Source organism: Hemicordylus capensis, chromosome 1 (genome assembly GCF_027244095.1).
Source record: "Hemicordylus capensis ecotype Gifberg chromosome 1, rHemCap1.1.pri, whole genome shotgun sequence".
NCBI lineage: Eukaryota > Metazoa > Chordata > Lepidosauria > Squamata > Cordylidae > Hemicordylus > Hemicordylus capensis.
The window spans coordinates 196,775,464-196,801,492 of record NC_069657.1 but is presented as its reverse complement, the minus strand read 5'-3'; the positions used below and the strand labels follow the sequence as shown (position 1 = coordinate 196,801,492).

General features: G+C 42.6%; 1 protein-coding gene and 1 long non-coding RNA gene across 8 annotated transcripts in view; one reads left to right on the top strand and one right to left on the bottom strand.

The window, feature by feature from the left end:
- Window positions 1-21,410, bottom strand: part of DYNC1I2 (dynein cytoplasmic 1 intermediate chain 2) — an 83,284-nt gene extending 61,874 nt beyond the window's left edge. For 4 of the 7 annotated variants that reach the window (XM_053266081.1, XM_053266123.1, XM_053266113.1 and 1 more), the window contains exons 1-3: window positions 13,445-13,582; window positions 11,285-11,402; window positions 2,502-2,616 (exon numbers count right to left, since the gene is read on the bottom strand). In XM_053266081.1, coding sequence (XP_053122056.1) covers window positions 2,502-2,616; window positions 11,285-11,392 — 223 coding nt within the window. In that variant the 5' untranslated portion in view covers window positions 11,393-11,402; window positions 13,445-13,582. Of the gene's footprint in view, window positions 1-2,501; window positions 2,617-11,284; window positions 11,403-13,033; window positions 13,170-13,360; window positions 13,393-13,444; window positions 13,583-21,388 lie in introns of those variants that run through there. The other 3 variants (XM_053266104.1, XM_053266086.1, XM_053266094.1) reach the window with 3 other exon arrangements.
- LOC128331993 (uncharacterized) lies at window positions 13,606-14,654 on the top strand. Its single transcript, XR_008310499.1, has 2 exons — window positions 13,606-13,738; window positions 13,845-14,654. It is a non-coding gene; the product is annotated as an uncharacterized LOC128331993 (long non-coding RNA).
- Window positions 21,411-26,029: the final 4,619 nt, after the last annotated feature.

The following is a 26,029-nucleotide window of genomic DNA, read 5'->3' as shown; positions in this document are numbered from 1 at the left end:
ATCTCATTCAGTTCAGGGGACCTAGGCCAGGGCTATACGTGCAGCAGAATGAGTGGGAAATGAACTATGCCACTTCAGACAGCAAGTCAGAGATTCAAATCAATTTTGAAGCTCTTCTGTATGAAAAACTCCCTACAAGCAGAAAAGGGACAGTCCAGCCCATTTCCTCATAAGTTTTTCCATAGCAAAGTTTTGTTTGGGTTTTTTGCATACGAGTGTATTTAAAAAATGTAATCCTCTACCCACAGTCTGAAATGTTACAATCTATTCTACCCGCCTAGAAGTCTACCACTTCTTCAACATATTTAAGATTGGACTATTAATGAAGCAAAGCTGAGCTCATCCTGTTTTAGCTAAATTAGTAAAATTAGGTTTTCACTTCTTCAGTAACTAATATTAGTGTTTGCTAATAGAAATATTAAAAATAAATTGTTAATTAAAAATTTAGTTCCAATTACATTATATGCAGGTGACAAAATGTCAATCACAAATATATAACATCAATTATTCTGCTATGAAACAAGCTATCACAGACCAGGACTCTGGTCCAAAGATCTGTAGGAGCTCCTTACACATACTAAATTTCATGCGCATAGGTTCTTATTTATTTCATTGTCATGCTACTGGCAGCAAATATGCACCTTGGATCTGCTTCTGACACCAAAATGACTTTTTTAAAAAAGCTCTCAAGCAAATGGGAACTGTGACTGCTCTCTTGAGCTCTTGCAGATACACGAGTCACTCGATCATAGAGCAGTAGTTTACAATAATCACAATCTTTCACAGAAGACACTAAAACATTTCGTCTGAGATTTAGCCATGAGCCAAAGTGCCACACATTGTAGCCCCCAAGAAAGCATTCAAGATGCTAGCCTATCAGGACTCTGAAAGCTCCTCCCTACAACACTTGAAACTACTCCAGAAACTCAGGGGAATTTTAGTCTCCAGAAGAGCAGGCAAATTGGTTCAAGTCAATGAATTCACTCATTATGAATAGTTTTAAGTACTGTAAAACCATAGACATTACCTTTAAAGTAAGCACTAAATAAAAAACAAATGTTGTTATGCTAAAGGGCAACCAAGTTTTGTTTGGGGTTTGTTTCAGTAAAAATGTGACTACAGTGGTCCCTCGACTTACGAAGTTAATCTGTTCCGAACGCACGTTCGTAGGTCGAAATTTTCGTAAGTCGAAAAGCGCACCCACGGAGGTCTGGAAACATTCGTAAGTCGAGGAAACCGCATCTAAAAATTCGTAAGTCGAGGAAGCCACATCTAAACCGGCAACGACTTCCGGTCATTTTTGTCGTTCGTAAGTCGAAAACTTCGGATGTTGAGTAGTTCGTAAGTCAAGGGACCACTGTACAATGTTCTGCCTATCCCTTGTCCTTTACTAAATAGTTCCCTCAACCATCTATTGGTATGCTGACTCTCAAGTTTTGATTGGTATTTGGAAAGGACATACTTCTTTTTATGTTCACTTGAAAAAGTAGTGCATGTGGTTATGCTATTGCCCCCCCCCCCAAATCATCACACTTTCACTAACCAGTCAAAAAGCTGACCAATTCTAAGATCAGGAAGGAAGGAAGAATGCATATACAGACTTTTAAATCATTTTTTGCAATGGTGTAATGCCCCCTTGTGGCAGAGTTTATATCCTTGTTTACATATCTACTCTATCTTGTAAGATGCCTGAAGACTTCAGGACTTCTAAGAAAAGTTACTACAGATGTTCTGGAAATACTGAGCTGCAACCAGAGATGTCCTGTGAGCAAAAATGCATTCTTCTCACACAAAATACCCTGCTCCTGATTTCCTGTTCAATTACTTAAATTACTCCCCTTCCATTGCAACTTCTGGTGCCCTGTTCTATGTCATTCTGGGAGGCCACCCAACAGCAGATTTTTCAGGGGATGTAGGGAGCTGCAGTAAGAAGGAGGGAGATCTCCACTGAGTGAGCAGAGGTTCAGCTTTTGCTTCTCTGAATTCAACAATTGTCCTATATGCATTATGGCATTTGTAAGGTCAGTTTCAAATGCAAATACATATTCAGCTGATGAAGCTACCCCTGCTTCTACTTGCTCTGCCACCAGGTATTTTAAGTTGTGTTTGAACACCTTAGGAGATATTCAAGAACTAGCAGAGAACTTATTTTTAAATAGGAAAAAAGAACAGCAACTATTCTTTTAGTTGATTGCTACCCTTCCTATTCATTTGCAATTTTGTACTCTCTTATTACTTTAACATCTGATATACTTCAGGCATTTAGTTGTCCATAGGCATTAGGTTTCCATCAATCTATCCAGAGGATGCATCAATAAGATCAATTGCAAGATATGCCAACAGCACATTTAAGACCTTATCTTACAGCAATACATTGTGAAAGCTATGCAAGACAATAATGAACAATAGATACATGCATGATTTTTCATGCTCATATTAGTGCCGTTTTGGTGATGATGGTGAGGGACATTTACATGATATATTCCCTTTATCGTTCTTACCCATTGGAGCATCTGGTGTTAAACCCATGCTTTGAAGCAAGGCTTCAGCTTCCCGTCTCTTCTTTTCAAGATCAGACTCTTCTTGTACAGGAAGGGCTTCCTTCTTCTGATCAGTCTAGAAGTTTTAGAACATACATTGTTTCACACACTACTTGCTTTGAAGTATACAGAATTTTTTTTTATTTTAAGAAATGTCTATTTCATAGAAATGGAAATACAGAAACAAGTTCTATCTATATTTCATTTAGTAGTAATATGATCTTAATGGGATCACACAGCACAGTTCTCCTCATCAAAACAATGCAGGGGAATACAGGGTGAAAGAACAGAGGTGTAGAATTGTGCCTGTCTATCCAGTAATAAAAATAAATCACGACCTTAATAAGCCAATAATAAAAGAGAAACTGATTATTTCCTAATACACTGGAAAGGCAACAATTAACAGACTAGTAAAGAGATGCTCATGCAAGCAAAGCAAGTTATACAGGAGTGTTAGTTTCCCCTGGTGTTTTCCAGATTACGAGCTTTGCGCCAGTAGAAGCATTGCAAGATGCAACAGAATGGTGCAACCGTTTCAAACCATGAGTAAAAGGGTGTTCAATGTTTCGTGGTTGGCTGGGGGCCATTCATATTGCTGTCCACTGCAATGTGGTTTCCAGGTGTGGAGTATCCATATTCTTCTTGAACCGCGTTATCTGTTCCCTCCTCCTGCTTCATTTTGGGCCAATGGAGTCACAGAGGGGGCAGGGGGCTGACGTGATGTCTTTAAAAAAATAAAATTCTTGTCTCCCTTGTGCAAAGCCGTCAGGAGGGGAAAGCCATTTAAAAAATAAATAAATTTCAGAGTTGCATCCTTGTGCAAGTGCTACAGCAAAACAAAACAAAAACAAAAAGACAATGGCGGGGAAAGCACCGCTCCAAAACGAGCATTTAGTAGCAGTCTTGCACCCTTGCACAAGCTATCCAGCAAAAAACAAAACAAAAAACCAATGGAAAAGCCACTCCAAAACGAGAATTTAGTTGCAGCGCTACGCCCTTGCACAAACGGTTCAGCCAACATGGCGGAGAGGGCCCCTAGATAAACATCAGGGGAGTTGGTGACTGGGTCGTGGCATGGGATTAAAGGCAGCTGTCCCCCTTGCTTTGCCCCCCAAAAGTGGTGAGCAAAGCAAGCCCAGGCAGAGCCTCTTGGCTATTAAGGCTCCACCTGCCCACTGCTCCCCCTCTGCACAGTGTAAAATAAAATAAAATAAAAAGAGACAAATAAAATTGAAGCAGGAAGGGATAATATGGACAGATCACACACCCCATGAACTGTCCACACCACACACACTGGGGCAACATCATTGTAACCCTCCTACTATGGAAAAATACTGCTACTTTTCTGCAACACATTCAACATTGTAGTGCTGCACAGCAACAATAAAACTCAAAATAGGGCATCAGAAATATGGACGGCACCTCACTGCAAGCGATGTCAGATCACGGGCAGTATGGAAGCACACTTAGCGGACACTTTGCAGCATGTAATGCAGAAAGCGCCCCCCTCCACAAACCGTTTGACATGCCACAGTAGTGAAAACAGATGAAAATGGGCAGGCAAGTTATAAAAATGTAATGGACCAAGTCAAGAAGCTTTACATGTGCCTTGTAAAATGATCCCACTAACCACAATGCACTTCTATTATGCAACAGGGCTTACTAACATTTAAAAATATTGATACTGGTTCTGGAGAATATGCTTTTCCTCCCACTGACATAATAAATGACATTTATATGAGTGATACCCCTATAAATACAATTCCAGCTTCAGATCTTGGTTTATTTTGGAACGAAGGCTAGAATAAGCAAGGATCCAATCTGGGCATGAGATATCCTAGTTTATTCTTAGCCAAGACAGGAAGCAGAATCTTTTTTTGCCTCACACACAAAGAGGAGAGGGCGCACACACAAGGTAAGCGGATGTTGTGCAAATTCAAGATTCAGTCCTGGATCCATGTTACATCTGAACCAGGCCACTTGTTTTGGGGATACCTGTCAACAGTACAACCCAAGTACACAGACGTTACAGTCAAGAGTCTTGGCTCATCATACCTTAACTTTAGTATATCTTACAGTAAATGCTTTGCTAAAATTAGGTGAATATTTACAGGCAGCTGGTCAAACACACACTATCCCTGCCAACTATTAACAAGCCATGAAATTTCTTTTGTATGTATTTCCAATTTCCCCCTCAATAGATTAGTACTCTAAAATAGATGGCTAAAGACCAGGAAGTAGCTAAAATACTACATTCAACCAGGCAAGTAATATGAGATTTTTCACTTATGTTTCACCAAACATCTTTAAAAGCCTCCTCTTATAGTTACTTTGGTTTAAATAGATATTTTAAAAGTATTCAGATTTTATTTTATTTGCTATGCCCATATAGCAAAAATCTCTATTCATACAATACAGATAGAGGACAGTTCATCAATATATGCATTTTTTCTGATTGTCCATTACTGCAAAGTAGGGATGTGCATAAACCTGTTCGAAGGCTCTTTTATGGGCCTCCCAACAGGTTCAAACACTGGCCAGTTCTAAGAGTTTGACAGTGGGGGTGGGATAACGTTAAGAGCAGGGGAACCTTCCTCCGCTTCCCCCCCCCCCCCCGCCGGCACTGGCTGGAAAACCAGTCCGGCGGGGCAGAAGCATAGCTCCCTGCTGCCCCGTCCACTCTTTGGACTGGAAGTAGGAGGAAGTAGCTTGCGCATGTCAAGCATGTGTGCATGCCTACTCGCTACTTCCAGTCCAAAGAGTGGACGGGGCAGCAGGGAAGCATGCTGCCGCCATGCCATTCCAATTTTCCAGCCAGCTCTGCCAGGGGAGGGGGAAGCGGAGGGAGAGGTAAGTACACCCTCCTCCGCCTTTAAAGTTATCCCACCCCACCGTCAAACCAGCCCCCACCGGTTCCGTGCACATCCCTATTGCAAAGTTGTTACCAAATAGTAACGAACCTTCTCCTCTCCTTTGCCATATAAAGGGTATATCATAGACACAAAAGCCAGTTTGGCAGTGATTCCATCTGTTTGCCATTCACACTCTCATTCTCACCACTTCAATGCTATTCTGGTTCAGTTAACAAAGGTTAAACCCAAAGGAGATGAAACCCTCCTGGAAATCATTATGTTTTGAAATACAACTGATAAAAAGCCAGAATTCTGGCGGGTAGCTATGCAATGTTTTAATGTGCATAGGGCAACATGGGAAATCCAGCTTGCATAGTTGTACAGAAGGGTAGATGTTTAGAAGCAAAATGAAAGCTGTAGAGTTGCATAGCACTTTAATACACTAAGAATTATTGTTCATTGCAAAGAATACTATTTTCATATGTTTTATTTATCATTGCTTTTGAGCGTCAATTCATTTATTAAAGGCTTGTATGCTTTAAGTTTGATTATGCAACTGCTTTTTTATATCACATGGATCATATATTGAAAATGGTGCATTAATAAGCCACTACAAGTTTGTTTTAGTGAAGCTGTTTTGTCAGTGCTCATTTAAGTGTATGTCCATTTAGTCGCCCACCACTTCCACCCATTAGGGTGAATTAGAATGCAGAATTAGGACCCTCCTCTTCCTTTCTCCCTCCTCTTCAATTTCACTTTTGCATTTTGTGCAGTGGCATGACTTTGGACATGTTCTGCTCCCCCTCCCCTCACTGAAACAGTCTTCAAATGCATTTCATGCCACCTACTTTAATAGTCAATAGTTCATACCTTATTATTATAGTGTTCACCTCAAAATTGAGAAGTACGCTTTATTAAGACTCCTGGTCTCCTGACTGTTTGTCAGGAGTAAGTTTACTGTGGCACTTCACTATCTGTACATGATTCAAAAGGTACACACACTTGCTGACTTGGTTCTAGTTAAGCTGAGCTTACTCTCCCAGATAGCTATCTGCTCCCCTACCTGTTAAGAATGGGCTGCAAAAGAAGGGTTCCCCTAGCACCCGAGTAATTTTCCAAGCTTCAAAGAATAATCCCCCAGAACTGATTTGGTGTCTCTATCCCAGACAAGCAAACTAGGTGCCCATATCTATAAGAGAGTCATTAAGAGTCATTAATCCAAGCAAGTATGTAACAATCTAATTCATTAATAATGGTGTTTGTGCCATATGGCTAGGCTTTCTGTTGATAAGACATCATTGCAACCAAGATGCTAATAGTTCCAAAAAAAATAATTAATAGCCTGCCTGACACCTGTACTATTATTTGCAGTACACTGATGACATGAAAGAAAAGAGTTGATCTAATGCTGATCTAGAGCCTGTCCTTCTGCATCTTTTGTCAAAAAATGATCCTGACTCCTTCATTGCTGTAACAGTTTGATACAGCTGCCAAGATTATACTGCTAGGCTGTGTGGGGGAAGCTCAGCAACACAGCAAAAGAATCAATGGATGGAGAAGATCTGGGAATGTATTATTATGAACACACACACACACACACACACACACACACACACACACACACACAACAAGTTAGGCAAACTAGAAACCAACTGTGAATATCTACAATGGCAGTCTGGTTCCCTTTCCCCCCAAGTGAGCATATACTTTCCTGATACAAATATATAGACATTTTTCAAATTTGCTAAGATTACTGTAGTTTGCCTAACCTTCTCTTTGTTCCCCAACGTGTAGTCATCATTTGTTTAATATGTGAAAACAAAAAATGATTCTCTCATTTTTGTATTTGCTATTTTTCTGTTTAGAAGCATTTTTAACCTAAATGCTTTCTCTTTTATTTTTAAATATAATAATTTATAATTATAATTAATTAATGTAATTATACTATCTAGTATAATGCATTATACTTAAACTATCTATCTACTAATTATACTATCTAGCTTTTGGGGGAAATGTATTTAATAAACTTCATGGTTGCTTTTTTTTTGTTTGTTTAAGTTATCTCACCTTCCATTTATAGAAGCAGCCACAGAAAATAGTTTTGAAGCCACAATATAATGTTATGCTTGAAGGTAAACAGGTCCGGCCCTAACAACTGCCTGGATAGGAGACCATGTGTAATCCTTAGGTGATTGTTTCTGAGCTCTTGATAGGAAAAATGGAGTATGAGTGTACTAAAGAAATAATTTTCCTAAAGGATTTATTCCGTGCAATTATAGAACAGTTATTTACAAGCCTGTGGCAGAGTATAAAGACATCCTCCAAGCAGGATAACTATTTTCATCAGTTGGCATCCATTCCAAACTCAACTTTTATATATTTTATGAAAGCAGAAATTCACTAGAGTGTTTTAAGCTCTAAGAAATCTCATTTTTCTTCAACGTCATAAGAACAAGAGCATATTCAAATTACATATTACAACATTAAAAACAGATAATCCAGCCAAGAGAACGCCTCAGATGATTCCTGATAGGGATGTGAACGGAACCACGGAGGCATGGTCCGGCACAGGGGGGAGTGTGTCTTAAGGGGGGCGGTAGTACTCCCCCCCTCCCGCCGCTCTTCCCCCACTGGCGCTGGACTTTCCAAAAACATTCTTGGGGTGGCAGAGTTCCTCCCTGCCGCCCCTGCCCCCGTCGTTGTCTTCAAAGAGTTAAAGTAGAAAGAGCTGGCACCATGCATGCGCCCTTCGCGGCACGTGTGCACTCGTCTCCGCCGCTGGCACCGGAGGGGGAAGAGGGGTGGGGGTAAGTACTACCGCCCTCCTTAAAGACACACTCCCCCCGCCCACCGAACCGCCGGAATTCCAGACCGGTCCGGAGGCCTTTTGTATGGCCCCGGACCGGTCCGTGCACACCACTACTTCCTAAGCACCTAACACACTCAGCAATCTTTCAGGTAAATAAGCTGTGATATTTAACCAGTAGTTTGCCGCCTTCACTCAAGATAAAATTGAGACATTAATTGTTCCACCTTTTACACAAAGCAAATTACAGTTATATGGCTTTACAAAGAGAATCTGGAAATCTTTCTAACCTATCAGCAAACAATATTTCCATCTCTTATAACTCACACTGTATAGAACCATTGGATCGCTAGCATTAATGCTCTCTTTCCAATTTACTGTAGAGATAAAGAGCAAAACAATACACACAGCATGAAACTATTTTGATTTGAAGTTACTTCTCTGCTTTTAATAAAAGGGCTTACACATCACGCAGTGAGCCATACATCCAATAGGAATGAGGGCTCGCTGCTCCCATGACGCACATCAATCCATTTGTGCTCCTAGCAATGGCAGGAAAGGCTCTGTGCAAATGATGCTGTGCATCATCACTGTTGCAACAGACTAACATTGGGAATAACTAGGGGTGCTTCTGGATCCAAGCGTCTCCCTGGTCTCTCAGGCTGAGGCGTGGTCAGAAGAGCCTTCTATGAGCTTTGACTGATACGCCAGCTGCGTCCATTTCTTGAGATGAACAACCTCAGGACAGTGGTACATATGCTGATAATCTCCACACTGGACTACTGCAATGCACTCTATGTGGGGCTGTCTTTGTATGTAGTCTGGAAACTACAGCTGGTTCAGAACGCGGCAGCCAGGTTGGTCTCTGGGTCATCTCGGAGTGACCATATCACTCCTGTATTGAAGGAGCTACACTGGCTGCTGATGTGTTTCCGGGCAAAATACAAGGTGTTGGTTATAACCTATAAAGCCCTAAACAGCTTGGGCCCTGGGTATTTAAGATAATGTCTTCTTCATCATGAACCCCACCGCCCACTGAGATGATCTGGAGAGGTCCGTCTGCATTTGCCACTGGCTCATCTGGTGGCCACTCAGGGATGGGCCTTCGCTGCTGCCACGAGGCTTTGGAAGGCACTCCCTACTGAAATAAGAGCCTCCCCATCTCTGACAGCTTTTAAAAAGTCTTTAAAGACACATCTGTTCACCAGGCTTTTAATTAATATTGTTTTAATGGTTTTAATGCGGTTTTAAAATATTGTTTTAAAATTTTTAAATTGCTGTAATGTTTTAAAATTTGTTTTTACTTTAACTAATGTTTTACTTTCTGTTTTTATTTTGTTGTAAACCGCCCAAAGACGTAAGTTTTGGGCAGTATAAAAATATGTTAAACAAACAAACAAGCTTATCAGAGTCAGTTGCAGCAGTGATGACGCAGAGTCATTTGCATATGGCAGGGGTGCACAACTAACATAAGAACAGTCCTGCTCAAGCCCAAGTGATCAGGCCCAAGGCCCATCCAGCACCCTGTTTCACACAGTGGCTCACCAGATGAGAAGCCTACAAGGCAGGAGTTGAGGGTATGCTCTCTCTCCTGCTGTTATTCCCCTGCAACTGGTACTCAAGAAGCATTCTGCCTTTGAGGCTGGCCTATAGCTCTACAACTAGTAGCCACTGATAGACCTCTCCTCCATGAATTTATCCAAACCTCTCTTAAAGCCATCCAGATTGTTGGCTGTCACCACATCTTGTGGCAGAGAATTCCATAAGTTGATTATGCGTTGTGTGAAAAAATACTTCTGTTTGCTGGTCCTAAATTCCCTGGCAATCAATTTCATAGGATGATCCCTGGTTCTAGTGTTATGTGAGAGGGAGAAGAATTCCTCTCTATCCACTTTCTCCACACCATGCACGATTTTATAGACCTCTATCATGTTTCCCCGTAGTCTTCTTTTTTCTAAACTAAATAGCCCCAGGTGTTGTAGCCTTGCCTCATAAGAAAGGTGCTCCAGGCCACTGATCATCTTGGTTGCCCTCTTCTGCACCTTTTCCAGTTCTGCAATGTCTTTTTTTAGAAGTGGTGACCAGAATTGTACACAGTACTCCAGGTGTGGCTGCATCATAGTTTTGTATAAGGGCATTATAATATTAGCAGTTTTATTTTCAATACCCTTCCTAATGATCCCTAGCATGGAATTGGCCTTTTTCACAGCTGCTGCACATTGGGTCGGCACTTTCAATGAGCTGTCCATCACGACCCCAAGATCCCTCTCCTGGTCAGTCACCAACAGCTCAGATCCCATCAAATTATACTTGAAGTTGGGGTTTTTCATCTCAATGTGCATCTCAACCCAAATGCTCTAATGGACCAGAACCAACCATGACTTGGTGCACGGGGCCAAAGGTCAATTTTCAGCACATTTATTACATTAAAACTAGTTATTTTAAATATTAATGCAAGTCAGGGGGCACAAGGCAGCAGTCAGGGGAAAGAGGGATGTTGTCAGTCAGCTCCAGCCCAGGGTCAAGGGATATCTGTTCTCAAGCAGTCAACTGCATTGAGCCACTACGGTTCAAGCACAGTTTGGGAGTGGGGCCCAGGAGCTTTAAGAAAGAATAGAGCAGGTCCTTAACTGCTCTCTGCTGCCCCATGCAGCTTCCTGCTGGGACAGTGTGTGTCCCAAGAATCTCTGTGCTCCACCCCCAAACTGTACTCAAACCATGGTCCATGTACATCCCTACACTGCTGCTCATCAGCAGAGCAGGCCAAGAGCTCTTCATGGCTCCTACTGCTGCAGGATATCCCAGCAGAGAAGCAGAGAAGTCCATGTGGGATGGATCTGGTCCCCAGGCCTTATGCAGTGCAGGCCTGGCCTAGAGTCTCCCCCACCATTACTAGGAGTGCAAACAGGCTAGTGAGTACTGTGGAAGCAGCAAGCCCACATCCCTCTTGGATGTATGACTTGCTGCACAGTGTATAAGCCATTATCCTTAACTATATTAATAAGCTGTCAGACTGCATGTTTATAGTAGAGTTACAATACGTGCAAACAATATTAATTCAGATGTAATTTGATAAAAGTTCTTACTTCCTTTTTCTTTCTTTCTTCCTCTTTTCTCTTCTTCTCCTCTCTGATTTGAGCCAAGCGTTGCTTCTTGCGCTCCAGTTCTGCTTTCAGCTCACTTTTGTCAGACATGATTAGAATCCTGGCAACAAAATAGTTAATATATACAGAATTATACCTACAGGAGTTAAAGAACCTTCTATTAATTTATCACTAGTAACAACAAAGCTATAACAAGCTGTGAATTCACAATAATAAGTGTATTCTAAAATTAAAATATAATGTTGAAGAAAAGAGGTAATAAAATAAGAGTGCAATCCACACACCACTGAATTTATCCAGATGGCACTCAAGGTCTGTTGCTTCAAAGTGTAAGTTCTTAATAGCTTCTTAAAGTACAAATATGTTAAGTTGTTGTGCAGTATTACCATGTGGTAACATTCTAGATACATCTCTGTTCAGACTTAATTTTAAAAAATGAGAGGCATGGAGTTCAAATATATCCAAAGTTAGATTTTTGCTCTTTGAGTCTTTAGGATTGCTAGAGCTATATAAACTAGGCAGGGAGCGAGGGACAGTCACCATTACTAGGTAGAGTAGGAAACATATTTTTTGCTAAGCACTACTAGGGAGGCAGCGTGGTATAGTGGTTAGAGTGCTGGACTAGGACTAATGGCGCAGCAGGGAAATGACTTGACAAGCAAGCTAGAGGTTGCCGGTTCGAATCCCCGCTATGTTTCCCAGACTATGGGAAACACCTATATCGGGCAGCACAGCCAGCATGGTGTAGTGGTTAAAGTGCTGGTCAAGGACCGGGATGACCTGAGTTCGAATCCCCATTCAACCATGAAGCTCACTGGGTGACTCTGGGCCAGTCATGTATCTCACAGGGTTGTTGTGAGGATAAAAATAACCATGTACACCACTCTGAGCTGCTCGGAGAAAGAGCAGGATATAAATATAACAAATAAATAAATAAATACAGGAAGATCCTGAAAGGCATTATACTGTGTAGGAGAAGGCAATGCATTCTACCAAAGAAAACCACAGGGCTCTGCATCGCAAGGAGTCGGCACAGTTTGGTTACTACTGCAAATAGTGTCCAGCATACGAATGCTCAGTCTTTTCTCAAATTGCCTTTTTTTTTTTAAGGCAGTATGCATATATACACTTCAGTATCACTTTTGGTCTCTTTCAGGGGTGTAACTATAATAGGGCAAGGGGAGGCATTTGTCTGGGGGCCCACTGCCTTGGGGGACCCCCCGGAGGCAAGTCACATGACTGACTCCCCCAGCACCCGCCCGGGCTTCCTTCAGTTGTATTCATCCTCCGAAACTGATGTGAGTGTTAAGACCTGGAGCTACCAGAACAGCATGTCTTTCTCTAGAACCATTAAATGACTTGCACCGTCCACAATTTACAAAACCTTTAAAAAAATAATTTAGGAAGATTTCTTTACTTCAAGAGCTGAGCTTCAGTGGGGGTGGGGGGGGTGGCATTTTAAAATCTTGTCTCTGGGCCCACTCCAACCTTGCTATGCCCCTGGTCTGTTTACCATGCTTGTCATAAAAAGCAACAAGCACCTGCCACACGTTTGCTTTGCAGCCACCTTTGAGTTTAACACTGCTGAAGAAGGAAAAACGATTAAATAGCAAACCTAGCCGGCTCCTCACAATCTGTTGCTACGCAGGTGAACTCAGAAGCCACTGGGGTAAAAGGGATCGCTCCCGTGCCAATGTGCACCGGGTTAGAGTTGGGCCCGCCCAAACGCACCGCTGTGAACCGACTGAGTGAGGCCTGCCCAACTTTGCATGGGATCCGGGTGCAAGAAGGGAGAATGACAACGGCAGAGGCAAAGGACCCGCCCAAAGGCCAAGCCGACAGACTCTCGGCTACCCCGGACCGGAAAGGAAGAGCAGGAAGCTGCCGCACGCCGGAGAGTGAGGAAGGTTCGGCTCCCAGGCGTGGCCCTCGCGACGGCACCGCCCTCCGACCGCGCGCGCCCCTCTTCCCTCCCGAGTCCCACCCACCATCACGCCTGTGCGGGCCGTTATTGCCCCCTCCCCGCCCTTCTGAGGCCGCACAGGCGAAGCAAGGCACCTCTGAATCCTCCCCGGGGGGGGCCCACTCTCCAGCAGAACGGGCGGGGCTCCCAGTGCCGAAGCGCTCCATGACAGAGCTGACCTGACAGCAAGGCTCTTCTCCGTCCAAGTCTCTGTCTTCGCTCGCCGCCGCCGCCGCCGCCACCGGGGCACTTTGTTCCAAAACGCTCCTTCACAAAAGGCGGCGAGAGAGCCAAGAGCCTCAACAGACGACGGACACCCACAAGAGACACCTCAGCATCACCTGACAGAACGCGCATGCGCCCAAATGGCCCGCGAGAAGAAAGCGGACCAGTCATTCCTGAGTGCCGGGTCCTTGGTGAGAGGCGCATGCGCGCGCCATGGAACGAAACGAAAGGCGGAGGACTTCTCGTGCGTACGTTCTCATGTTGTCAATGGGTGACAAACCACTCTAGGATCCAGAACCACGTTTCCTATCAGATAATAAGAATCAGATTCTGAAATCTGTTTGCGTCTTCCAGGTACTGCATTCGCGAGGAAAGAACTGCAAATCTCAGCATGCGTTGCTGCGAACATAGACCAGCAACCCCCGACTGTCAACGGAGTCATCTAACTTTCGTGGATTAGACGAAGCAGTGCATGCTGGGATCCATTATTTGCGAGCCTGTCAGAAGCCATGCAAATTGGGAATTGCAGTCTTGACTTTACCAATCATTGCATGATGGAGGAGGAAGAAAGTGAGGTTTGCTTGTACGTAGTTTATGAGGACTCGCAGCTATTAGACAGTCTGCATCCTCACTATGGCCAGAGCATGTTAGAGGCAGTTTTCCGGTCAAATTTTGCTCCTGGTTTTCTACTCCATATGTTTATATTCTTTTGAAGATTTTTTAAAACAGGATATTGAAATCTGATTGCAACAGCATGCTTCTGTTCATGTTTCCTCGGAATTAAGTCCCACTGAATTCAATGGGCCTTACTGTCGATTAAGTGTGGATAGAATTGCAGCCCAAGTGGGACCAACAAAAGGACACATAGAGCTTCTGATGCTGCTACTGTGAGAATGCTCAACTGTGCTTTAGTACTGAGCTCAGACAGGTACCAGTCTCTTTCTCACATCCTACAATCTAGTTTTTTAAAAAAGGAAGATTCACTGTTCTCTAGTTCTTGGTGATCAGTTATGATAAACTCAGAAAAATAAGCACATTGTTCCCTACCTTTGCACAAAAAGGTATTTTTGTGGCAGCTGTCTGGAAGCAGCTTCTGGCTGGAAGCTGGCAATAATTTTTGTAAACTGAAAATGGTAAGATAAAACGTTTTGTTGCTCATGTGTACACACTCATTTCTTTTATCCTGTGATTGCAGGCTCATATCCAGACATTTTCCCTTGGAGGAACCCAAGAAATACCGCTGGCTGTTTTTAAATAAAATGTGTACTCTAACCTGGGTGGAATCTTAGGTAGAGCCAATGGAACCCAGACAGAGCTTGGTGACCCAAATGCCTTTTAGTAAATAAGCATGATAGAACCTCTCACACATCCTCTAGTGTTTCACAGATGAAAATAAGGCTATGCTTCTAACACCTCTCTTGTCTCATACTCACTTTGCGAACCATCCCTCCTACCTGAAGGCCTGCCTAGCTGTTCATTTACCCTGCAATAATCTTCCATCCACTAACTTAAAACCCAAAAGGGCCATTACTTTTCGTTAGAAAAATCATTGTCCTATAATCCAGTATTTTATCAGTATGCTATCGTTGTCCTATAATCAGATGTTATCAATGAGTCAGAACATACCAGAGCAGCTGCAGTGCATGAAATAGCATGTGAACTGCATAGTAATTCAATTTTCCAGTGGAGATGAGTTAGAGGCAGAATGCATTCATTCCCCAGAGACTTTACTTCTCCAGTTTGAGGCTGAGAGCTGAGCCCTACAGAATAACACCACCAGCAATGCAAACAATTCTGCCTTTATATGTGGACTTTTGGCCAATGAGTGCCCCTTGGCTCTCTTTTTAACATAGCTGTTCTTCGTTTTATTAGGAAGTTTTAATTGAAGTATTGATTGCTGTTTTTAATTTCTTGTTAACCACCCTGGGATCTTGGGATGAAGGGCAGTATAAAATCAGTAATAAAATAACAGTAAATAAATAGCTTTTTAACAAGGCTTCCTCAAGAGGCAAATAGGGACAAAAGAATTACATTGATATTCCAGGGACAGGAGCTAAAAAATAGGGACAGTTGGAGTATAGTGCTGATGCAATTGTACAAGAAAGAAAAATACAAATGATTGTGTTACTAAATTTAATACAAACTCTTGTCTATCCACTCTTAGATCATAAAAGATTTATTATATTGAGGTTTCTTTCATTGGATGGGAGAGTTAGGATGGTGGGAGTGAAATATATGAAGGAAAGGAGGGGAAAGAGTAAATCCATGGTCAGAATAATGCAGGATTGACCATGTAATGAGACACAAGGTGACAATCGCTTCAGGTAGAGTGGAATTGCCACCCCACTGCCTCTCCTCTTCTCTAATCCTCCCTGCCCACTTCCTCTCCCTCACTTCTCCTACCCCACCATGCTGAGGTACACTCCACATGGGCTCTGTCCATCAGCTGCTGCCAGCAGCTTCAATCTCCATTCTCTCTCCTTTCCATCCAGGAGGAGGAGAGTGGAGCCTCTGGCACTGGAGGGCAGGCTGTCAGCAGTCCCCCCCTCCTTTTTTTTTTAAAAAAAAAAAATTTTGAGAACCATTGTATTAATGAATTTTGGACTCCAGAATTTCTTAGCTAAGGCTTTGACACACACTGGGTGTACTAGAAGGCCGCCCAAAGATGTAAGTTTGGGCAAGATATAAATTTGATAAATAAATAAATGGAGTGCTGAGTTCTGGCTTCACAACCTTCACTACTGCTTTGTCTCAGCAAGAATGAAATAATCAAACTTGGAAAAATGTTCCTTTATGCTCACCAATGAAGGAGTTGGGAACTGCATCTGTGCTGGCAATAAGGGCAATTGCTTTGGGGGTTATATTTCCAATACTTATCAGGGAAACTTGAGTGAATTGCTGGCCAGTGTGTGTTATTTTAGGGGACAGCCCATATTGCCTCAAAGCTGGTTGACAGAGGAACATATAAAGGCATTCGCAGTGTGAGTTTATATATCTGGTGGTTGGGGTGCTGCAACCTGAAACCATAATGTCTGTGTCAGTTGTACAGATATCTTTAACTGCTGTCACTCTCTCTGACAGGCTTTAGTAACATTTCTAACAACACAATTTCCAGGCTTTTTCCATAGTTGGTTGAGGCAGGATACTCAGCTTCATGGACCAAGGGGAGGAAAGGGGTAATTCAACTTTATTAGCTAAACTAGTGGGGGAATAGGACAGAAGGTATGGATTTATCAGGAAACTCTGGGGATGGGATACAGAGTGTGTCTATTAAGACTGACACCCGCCCGCCCCCATGAGTTCCCTCTTAGTCGAGTCAGGCCATTTAGTATTAGAAAAGGAGGGCAGGATTTGCACTTCATTAATCACCATAGGAATGACTGTAGGGGCAGAAAGTAAAAGGATGCAACTGGGGTACCATTGGGATGAATTGGGAGTCCCCGACTCCAATAAGCATGTTGTCTAGGGAAAGCCATACATATTCACCTCTCTCCCAAATTACATGGAAGGGCCAGTTTCATGAGCCAGTACCTCCACACAGGGTCAGCCCTTCAGGCAGCAAATTGTGGGCCACTTTTCAAGAGCAGCCCATGCAGCACCTCCCAGTGGTCTACAGAGGAAGGAAAGCAAAATGTCCCCATGCTGCTTTTCCTTCTGCTCTTCCTAATAGACAAGGAAGAGATCAGGGAAGCAATTTTAATAGGAAAAAAGGGACAAAGGGATGGGGGATGCCATTTGGTGTTCCACTTCAGGCAGCACAATGTCACAGGCTGCCTCCGTATGAGGGGTGGATAGATAGCCACCACAGGTTTCATAACAATGGTAGCCCTTTCTCAAGCTGCTGCACACATCATAGCAGCTGTGTGTCAGCCCCCATGATGGCTCCTTCATGAGATCCTGGCTGGGTCACAAGCCCCATAGGTTGCTCTGAATACTCGTGGATGGTCTGGGACCTCATAAACATCTTAAGCAAAGCTCTGATATTGTATCCTGAAAACAGACTTGCAAATAGCCATTTGCTAGTTGTGAGAATTGCCTCGAAGCAACTTGGCAGTGATGTTCTTGTAAATATACAAGTATTGGCTCTTGTCATTTTAGGCATATAAATCACTAACATAGATATGTGTGGATGGGCAAGATAATATTTTTCATTAATGCAACTGGTTTTTATTGCTAATGCAATGATTTTCATTAATAATTTTTGTTATGCAACCGGTAGTACATAACATATCATCAGCTTGGGATCTTGAATATACAAATAATTAACAAAGTTGTAGCTGACATGAGAATTCAATCAACTCAGCCATTATAGAATTCCATTTCTGTATCCATAATTTAAATCATTTCATACCTTTGCTTTGGTGGCTTTATATATCTGTAATAACCACTGTATAATTCCATGGAGCACACTGAGGATGTTAAGTCTTTAAACCTAAAATAATCATGGAAGACCCATGTAAATCTGTAGGCCTTACTGCTAAGGAAATATGTTTTTTTATTCAAACCATAAGTAGTCAAAACTCAGAAGTAAGGTCCACAGATTTAAATGGGACTTACTTTCATGTGAATGTGCACTGAACTTCAGTCTTAATGTGGCTGTGTATTTGACTAGTTCCCATCAAGGCACTGCCACCTACCTGAATAGTCCAGAATTGACATTTAGTTGTTTTGCAATGACCAAGAACATTCTGTGGTTTTCTTGCAGGAACATTCATTCTGTATGTTTTCAAGCAGTAATAAATTCTGCCCATCTTTTTGGTGGACACTATAGTTCTCTAAATTCTACCAGTCGTCATGTTTCAGGGATCTGTTGAAGTGCATTAACTGATAGGCCAGTTTCCTCTTATAAGGTAAAAGTCTTACTGTCCTATGATGGTTATTCTTGTTCTCGTCTCTGCTTTTCCCTTTATATTTGTTACACTGTTAATACATTCTTTTCTTATTATTCCCTTTGCTTGATACACATTTCCTTCTTTAGTGTCAAAATAAGGTGATTGTGAATTATGAGTCCCTTCTGAGAGGAGTACTCCTGCAATCTAGTAACCTTTGCCACAAAACACATACGCTCATGAATGGGCAAGCACTTAAGAGTGATTCACTACTGAACATTATAGAAAATAGGCCTACAGCTTCAAAAATACAAGACAAGTTCCCTTTTCCTCAGTTTGGTCTAGTGGGTACAGTACTCTAATTTTCTTCCTATTATGTGGTTAAGAGGAGAGAAAATGAAAGCTTTTTTAAAAGCCCCCAAGCCTCTGTTGCCTCAATGGTTTCTAAAAGCAAAAAAAAAAAAAAAAAAATACTAAAAAGATCAGCAGAAAAGGAACCATTTTAAGATATATTATTGACTATGGTGTGTTCTTTTCTTCTTTTCATCTGTATTCTTCCTATTAGTATTTGGTGTGTGTGGCAGAGTTTTTCTGGAGGCGGGAGGCAAGGGGACATGGCAGATTTTTCAAAATATAACAGTAAACATTAAAGGGCATTTAATGTTACTGCTCAATCCACAATGTTCGAGTCCCTGTTCAAGTACATTAAGAAAATAAATAAGTTTTGCAAGGGATGAGCTAGCTGATTAATATATGAATTACAGTGCCTCCTTAGCTGAACTGAAGAATGTTTTGCGATCTTTTTTCAAGCTTTTGGTACTAATAAATACAGTTTTCTGGGAATCTGAATTAAAATGCAAACTTGAGAGAGAGAGAGATTTCCCTTTTTTATTTTTCAGTCCATCAAATCCATCTTTTTAAAAGTAGATATTTCAGCCAATTACATGTTCCCTCGGCCATCTAAGTTCCTCCTCAGCCCTTAGGGACAATTAACTGCTAAGTGAAGCTAAGTTTCAATAAGCAACAGAAGGAGAAAATCCTCCAGCAGTTGTGGGATCCCCTCCAGAATTATCTTGCCTATATCCCCAAGGGAGCCTTCACAGTTCTCAGTGGTTGGAACCTGGCTTACATCTGGCTGCTTTTGATTTGATGAGTATAACATGTAGCCAGAATAAAATTCACCTTAAAATAATGAAGGAGCACACATCAGGTAATGCTAGAGATTTAAGCCCTTACTGCATATAGTTGCTTAAAAGCTGAGAGGGGTGTGCCATTTTCCTGCATGCAAGGTCTATTTTGTCAGCAAGTTTGTCCAGAGCAGTTAGTATTCTCTTGTTGGCAACATTTTATCCAGTAAATGCTTTTAACCATAGGTGCCATCTCCACAGGTCACTGTGACTCTTAGCATTCAATTTCCTGCAGAGTCAATCTATCCTGTCTGTCAGTCTGCTGTAAGATGTGCAAGCTTTTATTTTGAACTGAAAGGCAGTTTGTATTGGTTTCCTGAGGGAGGAAAATAACTTGGGCTCAAATGTTGGTATAAAAGCAACAGAGACAAAGGTCCTTTTTGCAACAGGCCTTTTGATTACGGAAAACAGCACCTCTGCATTCACAAATGCTGCAATTCATCTACGTTCACCAGAGCGCAGAAGTTCCTCTGATAACACTGCTGAAGATACTGCTGTGATTCTGATTTTGAATTCTGCAAATCTAAACTATGCATACACAAATGTGTGTGTGCGTATCTGAAAATAGGTAGATAGAATAGATTGATCAGTTTCAGGATCTCTCACATCAGGTTTGGTCAAAGACAGCTGTGGACATTTCTTCAAAGGCCAGTTTAGTCATTATGCAAAGTATGCTTTAAAATGGGGGTCTGCTATGGTAACTTCAGTTTGGGATATGTGTGTGTGGCAAATTATGGGTGTGGAAACTTCCTTACTCAGGTCAATCAATGAATAAATTGGCTGAACCAGTTTTAACCAGCTTAGCAGTCTTCTCAGTCTATTAACTCAGAAATGACTCCTATCAGTGATGAGTCATTTCCTCGGCATGCTTAGGGAAGCTGCCTATGAACAAAATCCAGAAAGCTAAGAAAAAGATTCTGGTTAACCCAGAAGTTCTGGTAGGTCACTGCTGCCACCAGATCGCTTCTACAGGCTACTCTGAACGGGCATTGGAATGATCAAGGATCCCCATTTGCCTTTCCCTCCTTGCTAATAAGCAAGTGTTTCAATCCAATTGTTCTGCCAGGTGTCTGCCTACACATGGAGTTAATTGTTAATTTGGCCAAGCTCTTGTTGAGATGCATTTTACACCAGAGAAATCCCCCTTATGCTGCCCCCCCTTTCTCCCTGCTGGGTTAATAGCCAACCCTTGGAAGCTTGTAAAAAGTAAAGAACGGAGGGGGGAGGAGACTTTTTATTAAAATTTCTACAGACTAGTTCCATCTGCCTCCCCCACCTCCCCGTCCTGCTATGCTGCCTCATCGTGGTGGTGGTGGGGTGTTCCTGGGAGGGATGAGCAAAGTACACTGAGAGGTATACACCCAGTAGGGTCACCCAAAGTGCAAAGGTCATCCCAGCTAAAGCAGGCACCTATATTGGGCAGCAGTAATATAGGAAGGTGCTGGAGGCAGACAATCACTTCAGTGACAACGACAAAGGCATCCATTTCATACTGCATGGGAGAAGGCAATGGTAAACCACTCCTGTATTTTACCAAGAAAACCACATGGATACACAAAATGATCTATCTATGTGATCACTAAGAGTCAATGCCAACTTGATGGCACTTAATCAATCAATCAGTTCCATCTGAGGCTTTTAGCTTTTTAGATATACTTAAAAATGTTTAACTTGGTTACAAGAATGCTTCAATACACCTTGCTGGTTCTAGATGGCACACTTTGAAATCTTAGTTAACACAGTTGCAAAGAACAGATATTTAGGAAAATGCAAAGCACGCACATAAAGAAATATAAATTCCAGATGTGAAGTCTGACTAAACACTCTTTTCCTATGCTAAATTCCCAAAGCCCAAGCCCTGGCTTCCTGTCCTTGTACTTACCAAACTCCTGATGAGAATCAAGCCTCCTGCCATCCTACTTCAGCAAACTCCATTGCTGCATGTCCTCCATACTCCCAGCACAGACTTCAGGCTAGTCCACACTGTCTGCCAAAACTTCCTTTCTAGTTCCCAGAATTCCCCCCTGCAGCTCTCATGTCCCACCCACCTGGTGGACTGATTGGTTGAGCCCTGGAGGTCACCAGCCTGTAAGTCAAGACAAGTGTTCACTTCCTATTAACCCTACAGAGGGAGGGAAGGCTGGTCACTACAGTGTGTTTATTATTTTATTGCTCTTGGGAAAACACAGTGATCAGAAAATGGTGGGAAGGCTGGCACATTTTGTTGACAGACGCTTTGTGTCTTTAACAGTTGCATAACTGGTAGATATGGAAATCTGGTGATGGGAAAGTTATACCTATTTAACTTTTGCCATGATATGGAGTTTTGAAGGCACACAGACACTGTTGCAAAAAGGGATATTAATCCTAACTGGCATTGCGTTCCTAGCTTTGAGAGATTTTATAATATGAGGTGGTGATTTGACTTGTGAAACTTAGTAACTTACTCCCTGTACTGTGACCATTTTTACTATTTGGTGTGAAAGATGGGAAAAAAGGAGTCAGTTAACAGGGATGTGTGTGCAGTCATGTCTGCATCCAGATATGAATGCTGGCACACAAAAAGCCAAAAACATGGATAATTCATCATAAGCTTCCCATTCCTATTAACTTGTGTTTATTCCTTCATAGCATTTCTTCTTCTTCACGCATAATATGCTGAAGGTGGGAAAATGACATACCCCACCTCCTGGAATCTGCTGTCTGAAGTAACTTCTTCATATTGCTTCATGGGATGCATGTCTGGCCCTGCTACCTCTATGTATAGGCTTTCTCTACATAGCCTTGGACATAAGTGTACCTGGTAGGCAGCAGCAGATATTTATTGTTACTACAACAACAATATATCTGCAAGGTGGGGGGATGAAAGAAGGGTAGCTGGTCACCAGCAGAACCCCCTCCTCCCTAACCTTTGTTCACTTAATGGGGATACTCTGCATTGTGGTCAACCACCAGTGTGGTCTGCTGCCATAAATTTAAACCTGTGTTAAGAACATAAGAACAGCCCTGCTGGATCAGGCCCAAGGCCCATCTAGTCTATCATCCTGTTTCGCACAGTGGCCCACCAGATGCCACTGGAAGCCACAGGCAGGAGTCGAGGGCGTGCCCCCTCTCCTGCCACTACTCCCCTGCAACTGGTACTCAGAGGCATTCTGCCTTTGAGGCTGGAGGTGGCCCACAGCCCTCCGACTGGTAGCCATTGATAGACCTCTCCTCCATGAAGTTATCCAAACCCCTCTTAAAGGCATCCAGGTTGTTGGCTGTCACCACATCCTGTGGCAGAGAGTTCCACAAGTGGATCACGCGTTGTGTGAAAAAGTACTTCCATTTGTTGGTCCTAGACCTCCTGGTAATCAATTTCATGGAGTGACCCCTGGTTCTAGTGTTGTGTGAGAGGGAAAAGAATTTCTCTCTCTCCACCTTCTCCACAGCATGCATGATTTTATAGACCTCTATTATATCTCCCCGCAGTCGTCCTTTTTCTAAACTAAAAAGTCCCAGGTATTGTAGTCTTGCCTCATAAGAAAGGTGCTCTAGGCCCCTGATCATCTAGGTTGCCCTCTTCTGCACCTTTTCCAGTTCTACAATGTCCTTTTTAAGATGTGGTAACCAAAATTGTATGCAGTACTCCAAGTGCGGTTGCACCATAGTTTTGTATAAGGGCATTATAATATTAGCCGTTTCATTTTCACTCCCCGTCCTAATTATCCTTAGCATGGAATTGGCCTTTTTCACAGCTGCCGCACATTGAGCTGTCTACCATGACCCCAATATCCCTCTCCTGGTCAGTCACCGACAGCTCAGATCCCATCAGCATATACTTGAAGTTGGGGTTTTTCGTCCCAATGTGCATCACCTTGCACTTGCCAACACTGAACCGCATTTGCCATTTTGTCGCCCACTCTCACAGTCTGGAGAGATCCTTTTGGAGCTCCTCACGATCCATTTTGGATTTCACTACCCGAAAGAGTTTGGTATCATCTGCAAATTTGGCCACCTCGCTGCTTACCCCTGCTTCTAGATCATTTATGAATAAATTAAAAAGCACCGGTCCCAGTACAGATCCCTGGGGGACCCCACTTCTTACTTCCCTCCATTGTGAAAACTCTCCATTTATCTCTACCCTCTGTTTCCTGTCTTTCAACCAGTTAGAAATCCACACATGTACTTGTCTCCTTATCCCATGACCGCTAAGTTTCCTCAATAGTCTTTGATGAGGAACTTTGTCAAAAGCTTTTTGGAAGTCCAGGTATACTATGTCAACTGGATCACCCTTATCCATACACTTGTTGACACTCTCAAAGAACTCCAAAAGGTTGGTGAGGCAAGATTTACCTTTGTGGAAGCCATGCTGGCTCACTCCCAGCAGGGCCTGTTCTTCTAGGTGCTTCGCAATCTTATCCTTGAGGATGCTTTCCATCAATTTGCCTGGAACGGACGTGAGGCTAACTGGCCTGTAATTTCCCGGATCGCCCCCGGACCCCTTTTTGAAAATCGGTGTTACATTTACTGCTCTCCAGTCCTCTGGTACAGAGCCCGATTGCAGGGATAAGTTATATATTTTAGCAAGGAGATCAGCAATTTCACATATGAGTTCTTTGAGGACTCTTGGATGGATGCTATCTGGCCCTGGTGATGTGTTATCTTTCAGTTTTTCCAGACAGTTTAGAACATCATCTGTTGTTACTTCTATCTGACTCAGCTCTCTAGCCTCCATCCCTAAAGAGCCTGGTTCAGGAACAGGTATATACTCAGTATCCTTTTCCCTGAAGACAGATGCAAAGAACTCATTCAGCTTCTCTGCAACCTCCATATCCTCCTTAATAATCCCTTTCACTCCTTCATTGTCTAATGATTCAACTGCCTCCCTGGCAGGTTTCCTGCTTCTGATGTATTTAAAGAAGTTTTTGTTATTCCCCTTGATACTTTTGGCGAAATGTTCCTCAAACTCTCTTTTCACCTCCCTTATTATCACCTTGCATTTCTTTTCCAGAGTTTGTGTTCCTTTCTGTTCTCTTCATTTGGACACACCTTCCAATTTCGGAAGGAAGTCTTCCCTTTTATGGCTACCTTGACGGTACCTGTTAGCCATACTGGCATCCTCCTGGACTTAGTGGTACCTTTCCTCCTTTTGGGTGTACTATCTAACTGGGCTTCTAGTATTGTGGTTTTGAGTAAACTCCATGCACTCTGGAGCAAAGTGACTCTCCTGATTTTCCCTTTCAGCTTTCTTTTCACCATACTCCTCATTTTGGAGAAGTTTCCTCTTCTGAAATTCAAAATGTCCGTGTTAGACGTCCTTGGTGATTCTCTCCCCAGATGTATGCTGAATTTGATGGCACTATGGTCACTGTTTCCTAAAGAGTCGATGACACTGACATCACGCACCAGGTCCTGGGTGCCACTCAGAATTAGGTCCAAGGTCGCCTTCTCTCTGGTTGGTTCCAAGATCAACTGTTCTAGGGCACAGTCATTTAGTGTATCTAGAAATTTGACCTCTTTGTCCTGACCTGACTGTGAATTTACCCAGTCTATGTGTGGGTAATTGAAGTCACCCATAATTACAACCCTGCCTCTCCTTGATGCTTCCCTGATTTCCTCCTGCAACTCCCAGTCATTGTCGGTGTTTTGATCCAGAGGGTGTTAGCACGTCCCCAGTAGCACGTTCCCTTTCCAGCCTTGTATAGTCACCCACAGGGTTTCTGTGGAGGACTCCAGTCCACCTAGGTTTTCTAGCTTGTTAGATTCTATCCCTTCTTTAACATACAGTGCTACTCCACCTTCAAGGTGCCCCTCCCTGTCCTTCCTATAGCGTTTATATGCATGGATAACAGTGTCCCACTGGTTCTCACTGTTCCACCATGTTTCTGTTATGCCCACTATATCTATTTCTGCATTAGCAACCAAGCACTTAGTTGGTGGAGGGTCCTGAGCCTCATGGTATGACCTACACCCCTCCTCCCTAGAACACATTAATGCCAGCATAATAATGTAGTCCAGCCCCTACAATTGACTGCAACTGACATGGGGGCTTGGGCACAACTATACATACTAATCAGTCTCTATGGGGCAGGATCAAGACCATGTATTGTGAGATTGCATTGATGAACCATTTATTCTCCTTCCATTACATCCTATAGTGTGATGGGTGCAAACGCTTTCCATGTACTAACCATAATATAATCTTATATTATAGAAATATATTATGTATTTTGTGAAAGCATATGCCACAATAAATGTTCGTCTTTAAGGTGCCACAAGACTTGTTCTTTTTTTGTCAGTCTTAAAGGATGCTGCAAAACAAAAAGCTTCTTTTAAAATGTCAAAATTGTGCATATTTCCTAAAAAGACATTCATGAAACATTTAAACCCATAAAATCTGTTAAAGCAAATTTAATACATTTCCATTAAGGAGACAAATTACTTCTTATAGACAAGGATCAAATGCATCAGAGAGCGAGGATGCCATCGTAATGATAGGAGGTGGGCCGTGGAGGGTGGAAGAATTGATGGGACACTTCCA